Source organism: Phasianus colchicus, chromosome 2 (assembly GCF_987193195.1).
Source record: "Phasianus colchicus chromosome 2, bPhaCol1.hap1.1, whole genome shotgun sequence".
Lineage (NCBI taxonomy): Eukaryota > Metazoa > Chordata > Aves > Galliformes > Phasianidae > Phasianus > Phasianus colchicus.
In genome coordinates, this window is record NC_143437.1 from 52,056,570 (window position 1) to 52,067,086 (window position 10,517).

Below are 10,517 nucleotides of genomic sequence, written 5' to 3' on the forward strand. Positions count from 1 at the left end.
CACTCAACAAGTGCTCAGCTCTAAAAATCGAGGGTTGATGTATTCACATGAGCACAGGAAGTTTCAGAAGGGCTGACTGCAGATCTCATTCCTTTATTCATGGGTACAGACTGGTCACCAGAATAATTCTTATGTACAGTACAGTAATTTAAGATCATGTTAAGTCTGCAATAAAGGCTTCCTGCTCACCTTCAGAAAGCCTTTGCAACAGCTGTGTTGGATCATAAGCCTGTATTTCGTGAAAGCAAACTAAATGCAAGACGAAGAACAGTATTTCAGGAAAATCCAGACAATGGCTATTCGCCATCTGCACCAAGCTTTCTGAAATAGCTACTGTTTGTTACACAATGATTGCCATGTTTACTACTTAAAGCAAAGTTGCTTTAAACAGCAACAATAAGAGACACCTACTAGTGCCTTTGCAATACTTGTTGCAACAAATGTTATTTGCCAAACATGTAAAATACAGAACCATAGAATGGCCTGGATTGAAAAGGACCATAAATGATCATGTAGTTTCAACCACCCTGCTATGTGCAGGGTCGCCAACCACCAGACCAGGCTGCCCAGTGCCACATCCAGCCTGGCCTTGAATGCCTCCAGGGATGGGGCATCCACAACCTCCTTGGGCAACCTATTCCAGGGCATCACCACATCTGTGTGAAAAACTTCCTCCTAATATCTAACCTAAACCTAACTCATCTTAGGTAAGAGGGATGTTCAGCTACACAATAGCTCTTTAGACACCTCTGCTTACAAAAAGTTTATCCAATCAATAAATAACCGACCCATGAAAGAACTAAGGAGTGGGTGAAAACTCATTCATTTCCAAAACTCTGCTCTATCAAGGCACTATATTTAATGGCCAACGTAGGGGAGAGATAAGTAGACACAGTGCTCTGTACAAACTCAAATAATTTAATGGAAGCATCAGATCAAATCTGCAGGATTCTGCTGAAGTGCTGAACGCATTCAACACATGACACACTCTGCTCAATGACAGTTTATAAGAAAAATATATTTTAAAATTTTAATACATTTCTAGGGTAACAAAAGTTTGCAGCAGTGTCACGACAAAAGAGACATTAATTCATTATTTAAGGTATAACTTCAGAAAGAATGACAAGTCAGATACTGCTGTACCAAATACCATTAGCCCCCTTTGTGCATGCCTGGCAAGTCTTATCAGTTAGCAATTCTCTTCTCAAGACAGACAAAAAAAAAATCAATGTTTCCACAATGTTTCCAAAACGAAAATTTCTGAATTTCAAGACAGCTTCAGTCCTTGCATGTTTTGTTTCAGATTGAGCAACTCTTTCTCTTGCCTTGTTTTCTCCAATTTGAAGGCCATCTTGTTGGCTTTCTTCTCCATTCTGCGTTCCTGTGCATATGAACAATTACAAATTTATGAAATAGGAACCACTGTAACTAATGTTTATGGATCATGAAAAGTCATAATCGTCTTGCTTACAGCATTAACTCTTCTACAACACTTAAATCTGATTATGTCCAGAAATATTATCTTTAATTAGCTGAAGCTCATAACATGCTGATAATTTCTGGTGCTAAATAAAACCACTAATTATCCAATGTGTCCAAGTAGGTTTTCCAAGGTTTATTTCGGAAACTTTTTACTTTGTATGATTTGAAATACAGTTACTGTTTTCTTTGCTTCCCTAGGTAATACTGAAATATCTTTGAGTTACCCATCCGACAGTGCCCACGATAACACCCAGATAGGAAATATGGAGTGCAGAACCACAATGCTAGCTTTCTTTCTATTATTAACTACTAATAATTATTCCTTTCAGACCAGAAAACTTTGCCCATTAATGTCAAAACACAAAATTAAATGGGTTTTAAAATGTTCCTACAACTCAAAGAATTCCAGAATAAAGTTGTTGTTTTTTTTTCTGGGCTTTATGTAAAGTAAGGCCTACCTTCCGCTCCTCTTTTATTGCCTGCTTCCTGGCTTTGCGGTCCTCTTTGCTCTCATTTTTAGAACGGGGCTGTGTCGATGCTCTAGGCAGGTCGCTGTCATTAATCATTTGCATGCGTTCCACCTGCTTAGCAGTAAGACCTTTCTGAGGCAGGACGTGCAGAGGAATTCCAGTCTTTGAGGAAATTTTTATTGGTTTTGGCTAAAACAGACAGTGCATACGTGTTAATGGTCCCTGGCTTCCTCTCCAGGAAGTGCAGACTGCAGTGTCTTATCTGTACAGAATAAAACTAGCAGATTCAGATGAGACAGTAACAAACATTCTTATATATATTCTTCCCTCAGAAAGATGCACATTAATCTCAAAGTAAAATCAAACACCTATAAGCAGAATAAGTCCCCTTGAACAACAAAAATGTTTTCTCCCTTTATTCAACATTATTGAAAAAATGGACTTAAGCAGGCTCTCAATATTGCCTTCATAAGGTTTCAAGAAAAAGGTTTCCTTTAAAACCACATCAAGCCCAGCTCTACTTCTCATGAGGAACTTCTAGAAGGCCAAACTGGAGTACATCACCTCAAACAGTAAAACGTCAACGTAAATCTATTTTCAAGAGAAATCTTTAGTATGACGTTGCAAGACATTGATTAAAAGAAGCTTCATTGAGAGAAGAGAGTGAAGAATTCATTTTCTTGTTAAGTTTCTGCTTAGCTATTATAGAAATTCTGAGCACCTAGTGATTTAATCAAGTCTTACTCAATTTTCCTTCTAATATAAATAAAGATGTGTGTGTATTTTTATAAATATCTCTATATATCCAAATCCTTGTCTGGTGAAGCTGTAAGGTAATACCCTTCCCAACATTTTTTTCTGCTCACATCTACTTTTAAATAGTCATCCAATGAGACAACAATCGCTTTTCTCTCAAGTTCTCCTAAGTCACAGTGTTACTCTGAATAATTTTAATGCTTTTACCTTTGATGGCTCCTCGATAAGCTTTGGGTGATTATATAAGTTTGAATACGTACCTAAATCACACAGATAAAAAAAACAGTGAAGAACAAACTTGCAAATAAAAATTAAATACATTTATTATGAATCATAATACTAGTCTTTGAATAGAGAAAACCGCAAGAATTAAGTAATCTCCACAAAGGGAGTACTTTTACCTTGCAATAATTCCTAATGTTATGCTTCAGAAGCATAAACCTAGAAGTACAGTTAGAAAAGTGCCACAATAGTAAACTTCATTTACTTTGAAGTACTAAGAATGAATGAGAACTCCAAATACTTACTCAAAATTGATTCACAATCCCACTTTTCTTTTGGTTCCTCAATAACCAGAGTTACTCTTTCTTCTTTTTCTTCATCACTGTCTTCATTTGCAGGAGCATCTTCAAACGGTTCAAGAGTATCCAATTTCACACAACTTTGAAGAAAAAAAAGAAGGTTCATCTTTTCTTGGAAATACTTAATTATGTAAAACAAATCTCCCCCCAGTAAAACCCTAAGCCAAAAGAAAACTGCTCCCATTACAACCTACTACAAGAATTAGCATTGCCACTAAAAACTAAAGCTTGAGTGACAGATTAGAAAGTGGTTATTTCTGTATCTCAAAAGTATCTGGCACACAATATTGGTGATTGGAGGACAGGAAGAGAATACACTTTTTAGCATGTAAACACTAGAGGTGATTATATACTCCCCTACTGACCATTCATACTTCACTACAAGGGACACGTTACATCTTTCAACCAGGAAACAGAAGGTTTATGGGTGGATACCTAGACACTTAACTTTGAGATAATAGCACTTGTTTTAAGAAGAAGAGAATACACTCTGTAAATTCAATACAATGGTGTGGGGTTGCTTTATAAGCTCTGATTTTGGCCATGCTCCAGTTGCACAGTGGCAACAGTTGCCCTTGAGTTTATAATCACATAACTAGGTATGCAGTGTTTCACTGCTGGTACTCAACTGATTCCAATCTCCTTGGCTATAGAGTCTGTTAAAAACAAATTTAAATTCTATGGAGTAATTTAAGTTGCACTAAAAAGGCAAAGGAAAAACACCCCTGGACATTACTTAGACTAGATATAATTATAAAAAGAACAAAATATAATATAAAGCAGCAAATTGCCTGCATTTAATTTTAATCACGCCCTACCAAGACTGACATTTAGTCACACAAAGAAGGGAGAATACTCCTATCAAACTGTTTTTATTGTGAGACGTAATCTTCATTTCCATGAACAGGAAATAACATACTCAAACTTTTGGCATAAAAGCATGGTGACATAACTATGTGTATCTGAGAGTACGTACTTCTTCGCTTTCTCTTTGTAGAAATCACTCAAGACTTCCTCCAACCGAGTGTTGTCTGTGTTAATATAGCCTTCTAATTCCACATTATCCAAGGCTCCAATTTCGTCTTCATCAAACTGTTCAAAAAACTAAATAAAAAGGGGATACCTTAATTAGATCACACTTGTTGAACAAGTCCGTGACAGCATAAAGCTTTATACATCTCTTCCTATTTGCCCCTCTTTTCTCTCCCTTCTCATTTGCTGAACAACACACCTGTGGTAGGATTACCTCCTTACTAACAATATACATTCACCAGAGGATTAACAAAGTTACTGCAAGATAATATATATCACTGAAAGAAAATATGTAGACCAGTTTCTGCAAAAATGTTGTCTTAATTTCAATCTGTATGCTAAAAAGCTTGTCACTGCTCAGGACAAATATCAGCCAACATCTCCAGTGTTCATCCATGTATACTTGGCACAGTGTGGAGAAGGGGTGAAAGGATCAAGTCTATAAGTATCAAGTCTATAAGGATCAAGTATAAGAAAGCTTTACATGATTTACTATGTAGACCTTCCCAGAGAAGCTACACCAACCATCAATGTTCATTGTAGTCACTGGAATAATTTAACTAAACGATATCAATGTTAGAACTTTCAATAATCAATCAGTTAACACTGTAGCCTATTTAACACAACATGCTTAGTGCACGCAGCATTAAATGCTGTGTGTGTGCAGGTAACAGCTGTTTGGTGCCTAACTATCAAATGCAGGAGGAATTTGCACAGACATACAGGGCAGCACCTCATGAGATGAACCAAAGAAGCATCTGGCACCTTTTTGTGTGAGGGTCACATTCCTGAGCTGCCTTACCTTCTCAAATCTGTCATCCAAGAGGGTTAACTGCTCATTCCTTCTCATTACTGAAGATGTCATAGAATATTCTGTGAAACGACTCCTGGTTTCTTCCTGCATAAACAGGAACTCTCTTCCTTGGCCATTAACACCATCATTTGACAAAGGGCCTTCTGAATCATAATCTTCATCGTTACTACAACTATCCTTTTCATCACTATCATCCTCCATATCTTCCCACTCATCTTCATCTTCAGCATCTGATCTCCTAAACAGAATTACAAAACAGTTTAGAACAATCCACGGATATCTCCACAGCTCTGCTCAATGTTGTGTTCCCTGACACAATTGCCTAAAGACTAGGAATTATTCTGATAGCTGTTGGATCACACATCTGTACGCTGACAGCAAGGATATGCTTACATTCTGCTGTTTTTGTCAAGGTGGAAACATACCAGACTCTTAAATAGGAAATGTGGTAAAATTCATCACTGCCTGTTTTCTTTGATATCATTTCACAAAACAGAAGGAAATAATATGCACTGTGGTAACATGCATTTCCAAGACCTTCAGAAATACTTCACAAGTATTGTTATTGATCAGTACTAATTTTTGGGCTCAAGGTAGCAAGTGAAACCCATCTCTCATCTTGGATAATCCACGTAATTTTGATCTTTTTTAAACTATCACCCACGTAACACATGGTGATACTCTGACATAAATGTATTAAGCCTGAAATGTGAAACCACTCTTGCTTCCTACAACAACATGTGAAATAACAAACAGTAACATTACTATTCATTTGTGACATAAGTAGTTCCACAAAGCTTTATGTACCCTTCCTTTAGTTTGTTTGCTTGTAGAACAAAATCATCTTCCAGAACATTTTCTGGATTATCGAAGTCAAAATCATCATCAAGAGCTGCAACAATATCAGGGTCAAAATCCAGCCGTGGTCCTGGAGAATGGAAAAGAAAAAAACTTAAGTATGAAAGTTGCTGTGACATCCTGAAGCTGCATTCCTTGATAAAAAGCAATTCAATTTGATTAGCAAAATATTAAACTTAAGGTCACAAGTTTCCTCCAGTAACATTTGTAGATTTGATGCAAATTGACCAGTAAATCATCAGCCTCTTGACTATTTTCCTCATTCAGAAAAGAAGATTCCTGAGATGTCTTAGGCATCCAAAAATGTATTTTAATCTGTGTTAACATATTACTTGATAGAAAAAGGGGAAACGGTTTCAAGCTCAATGAGGGTAGATTTAAGTTAAATATAAGGAAAAAAACTTCTACAGTGAGGGTGGTGAGGCATTGGAACAGGTTGCCCAGAAAGTTGGTGGACGCCCTATCCCTGGAGACTCTCAAGGTGAGCAGGATTAGGCCCTTGGCAACCTGATGTAGCTGAGGTGTTCCTGTTCATTGCAGGGGAGTTGGACTGGATGGCCTTCAGAGGTCCCTTTCAACTTTAAGGATTCTATGATTCCGATTACAGAACAGAAATGATCCAAGTTACAGTGCTGTATGATCAACTGCCAACCCTAGCTCCCAGCCCTTAACACTTTCCACACTGCTCAGGGAAACCTTTTGTAACTAGCAAAAGTATCTCCAGCAACCCTGCTGTCAGGGCACAGAACTATTAAGTACTGTTACAAAAAACAACAACCTAAGATGACTTGAAAGTAAACGTTTAGTACAGTACAAACATAGGTACTTAAAGAGCATTCTTTTAAGCCTGTAACTCTGAAATTAAGCTGATGAAGGAAAGTAAATGTATTTCAGCAATTGAAAAGAGGAATTTTGAGAATGAAAATCCAGTTACACATTTGCATTCAAACTGATGGAGTCATAAATTCAATAGCATTACCTACAGAATATTGTTAGTAGCGACAGAAGCTCTTCCCTGTTATTAGTTCATACATGCTGGATAATAGCAGTAACTCATGGCCTTTTTCCTCCCTCTATGCAATGCTTAAAAGCAATTATTACAGACTGACAGAAGCAGGTTTCGAATGGAAACATAGGTCTGGTATAGATCATCCTTTATATCTGCTCTTGAGTCTGTTCTAAAAAAAAAACCAAAAAAACAACTAAACTACTGCTTTGATTATAGTGCTGTTAATTACTGAGTACTACCTACATGGCAACTTCTGCTACGGAAAGGTACAAGACTTCATGGTACCTGAAACAGGAGCTGCTTTATTTAGCAGGCCCACGTCCTCCTCAAATTCAGTGGCAAATACTGAGGAAGGCAACTTGATAGATGGAGCCTAAAACAAACAAACACAAAAACAAAATGTTAAAAGTGACTGATGGGCAACTGCATACTTTATTGTTTGAAATTACTCAACGATTTTCCATTGCAACATAATCCAGTGTCATGAAATTCTGGAAGTTATGCCAGTGACTATAAACATCTGTATCTCCATATTAGCAAAAATACTACTTACAGCAATTCGTTGAATTTCATCCTCTATGCGACCCTCACTTGTGATTACGATTCTGCTTTGCTGTCCACAGAAAGAAGGGACAAGCTCAGAGGGGCCAGATGCTTCTTTCAAATGCTGCAAATAGTCATAGTCATCATCAAAAAAGACTCCGTATTTCCGCTGCTCCTCCCTTCTCTGCTCCTCGTGGCCCTTGGAATTGTAAGAAAAAAAATACAAGCAGTTAATTAAGTCTATTTAAAACTCAGCAAAAATAAAAGTAATGTATCCATTGACAAAACCCAAACTCATAAAAACAAACAAACAAAAAAACCCAAAAAAGACCATCAGCCTACTACTCCCCTGCTGAAAACAGCTTTTGGAAAAGAAACATTTTAAGAAATAGTAATAAAATTAGGCTCAGTTAGCAACAACTAGTACCTAAATTAACTGGACCACTAACAAAGAACTCCACATTTTGCAATCGGTTTTTAAAATTCTCAGCATTAAATACAAGTGTGCACAATCAGAAGCGATACTCTTCTTCAGTTTGGATCAGATTACACCAATTCTACAGCAAATTGTACAGTCTTCTCTCTTCTCATTATTTTAATACACTGTAACTTACAATGCTGTAACCATTAGGTTGCTGTTTGAGCAAACACTTAAAAAGCTTTTTCTATAAACAGCAAAACTGATTATCTTTTTTTTTTTCTTTTCAGGATAGCTCACAGAATGGCTTAAATTGAAAGAAATCTTAAAGATCATCCAGTTCCAAGCCTCTGCCATGAGCAGAATTTCCCACCCATCAGCTCAGGCTGCCCGGGGCCCATCCAACCAGGCCTTGAGTGTCTGCAGGGATGGGGGGCACCACAGCTTCTCTGGACAGCCTGTGCTGGTGCCTCACTGCTGAGTAAGGAATTTCCCCCTAATGCCTAAGCTAAATCTCCCCTTTTTTAGTTTAAAACTATTCTGCTTTGCCTTATCACTACATATGTAAAAACTCAGTGTCTCTCCTGAAGATCACAATGAGGTCCCCCAAAGCCTTCTCTCCTCCAAGCTAAAGCAGCGCAGCTCCCTCAGCCTTTCTTCACAAAGGTGCTCCAGCCCTCTGACAGCTCTCAGCACCCCCACAGGCTCCACTCCCAACAACTCGACATCCTTCTGGTGCTGGGGGCCCCAGGCCTAGATACAGCACTGCAGCTGGGAACTCTCAAGGCCAGAGTAGAGCAGGCAAAGGGTCGGTCAACCTTTGCTTGTTTTGCTGGTCCACGAGACCAGCTAGTCATCCTTAACTCAAGCAATAACTCACAAGCAGTAACTCACAACTACCAAGTTCCCTGCAGCGTCTCCTTCTTTTAAATAAGTGTGACTACGTGCTACCTTCTCTCAGGCTCCGTTTTGGAATTGTGCCACTTTTCTCCCCGTAGCTTCTGCCGCGTGGACGAACCAAGCACGACAAGCAGCGGCTCACCCTGTGGGCAGGCAGCAGGACCCTCTGCGGGGCGGTATCATCAGCAGCAAGGGGGTCCCTCTGGCTTCTGTGCACTAAGTGAAACGTCACCGCCTTCTTCTTCTCTATGAAGGGCTTCTTCTTCTTGCGAGGCTGCAAAGGGATACTCGGCGAATCATTAATAAGAAACGAAAGATTAAAAGCACCCGGAAAGAATCTTCTGCCCGGGTTCCCCCGCTGTACCCCTCGCACCCACACGGCCGCTGCCGCACACGCAGATCGCACGGGATGAGCGTCGCGCAGCCGCCGCCTCCACCCCACCGCGACCACCGCTCACCATGGCGGCAGCGCAGCCCCCAGACCACCGCCTCCACGCCCGGTCGCACGGCCCGGCCACACACGGGACGGCTGCGGCGTGCGTGCGGGGAGCAACCACCGGCCGCAGGGGGATATCGTGGGGCCGTCGCTCCGAAGGGCTCTTTTATTCTTTAGTAAGAATAACGACCAGCTTTCTTGCAATACGGCGCCACTTAAATCGAGAGTCTGGTTCTAGCAGCGCACGTAGGGTATTTCTCCGCTACCCCGCGGGACGCGTCTTTCTCTTCGTCCCCCACACTGGGAGAATGGTCCCAACCTCCAGCGACGGCGGGGCGGCCATAGGGCACGGCGCACGCGCAGTTGCGGGCTGCCCTGTCAGGGCGGGGCGGGGCGGGGCCGGCTGCCGCCCTGGCGGCGTTCGAGCTCGAGTTGTGGTGGTAGCAACGAACGGGGGAAGTACGTTATTGGAAATTGAGACAGAATTGTTTTTAAAACAACTGTTTCACCTGTGTGTGCGACCGCGTACTTTTAAATATACCTGCGCGTGCCTGACAACCGTCTCGGCTCCCGTTGGCGCGCCGCTCCCCGCACGTCGCTAGGTGTCCCCAGCGCCCTGTCAGGAATCACGGAATCATAGAAGCGCCGAGGTTGGAAGGGACCTCCGAGATCATCCAGTCCAACATCCTGTCACCAAACCGCGTCCCTCAGTACAACACCTAAATGCTTCTTGAACACCTTCAGGGTTGGTGACTCCGCCACCTCCCTGTGCAGTCCATTCCACTGCCTGACCGCTCTTTTAGAGAGGAATTATTTCCTAATGTCCAACCTGAACCCCCCCCTGGCTCAGCTTGAGGCCGTTCCCTCTAGTCCTGGCACTAGAGGTAGAGGAGAAGAGGCTGACTCCCAGCAAATCTATGCTACCAGCTTTTGTCTTTGTTCTTGCAAAGCACATATATTTGAACACCCTTGGAGGTGCTCGAGGCGAGGATGGATGCACCCTGGGCTGGTGTGGGCAGCCCTGCCCACGGAGCAGGATTGGAGCTGGGTGGACTTTGAGATCCCTTCCAACCTAACCCAGACTGTGATTCTATGCCTCGATTCAAAGGAAGGTTTCAGGAACTTCATTTCACTTTCCTTCATTTCATTTCCACACAGAATGACTTCTAATTCAACCTCTGCAGACAACTTTCCAACAAGTAACAGCTCTCTAACTCC

At 41.0% G+C, this 10,517-nt stretch overlaps 1 protein-coding gene across 1 annotated transcript; it reads right to left on the minus strand.

Annotated features, from left to right (window-relative positions):
* Window positions 1-437: 437 nt before the first annotated feature.
* Window positions 438-9,631, minus strand: LTV1 (LTV1 ribosome biogenesis factor). Its single transcript, XM_031611366.2, has 11 exons — window positions 9,322-9,631; window positions 9,006-9,137; window positions 7,556-7,744; window positions 7,288-7,375; window positions 5,943-6,063; window positions 5,124-5,373; window positions 4,266-4,393; window positions 3,236-3,369; window positions 2,916-2,968; window positions 1,941-2,141; window positions 438-1,381 (listed from the first exon to the last, which is right to left on the minus strand). The coding sequence occupies exons 1-11, from the start codon at window positions 9,322-9,324 to the stop codon at window positions 1,268-1,270; spliced, it is 1,413 nt and encodes a 470-aa protein (XP_031467226.2). The 5' UTR covers window positions 9,325-9,631; the 3' UTR covers window positions 438-1,267.
* Between the last annotated feature and the right edge of the window lie 886 nt (window positions 9,632-10,517).

Excerpts from the sequence above, each read along its gene's own strand:
- LTV1 (XM_031611366.2), bottom strand. Across the intron at positions 7,376-7,555 it reads ATGAAATTCAACGAATTGCT|GCTCCATCTATCAAGTTGCC; the intron begins GTAAGTAGTATT and ends TGTTTGTTTTAG. Across the intron at positions 2,142-2,915 it reads TTATCGAGGAGCCATCAAAG|CCAAAACCAATAAAAATTTC; the intron begins GTAAAAGCATTA and ends TGTCTGTTTTAG.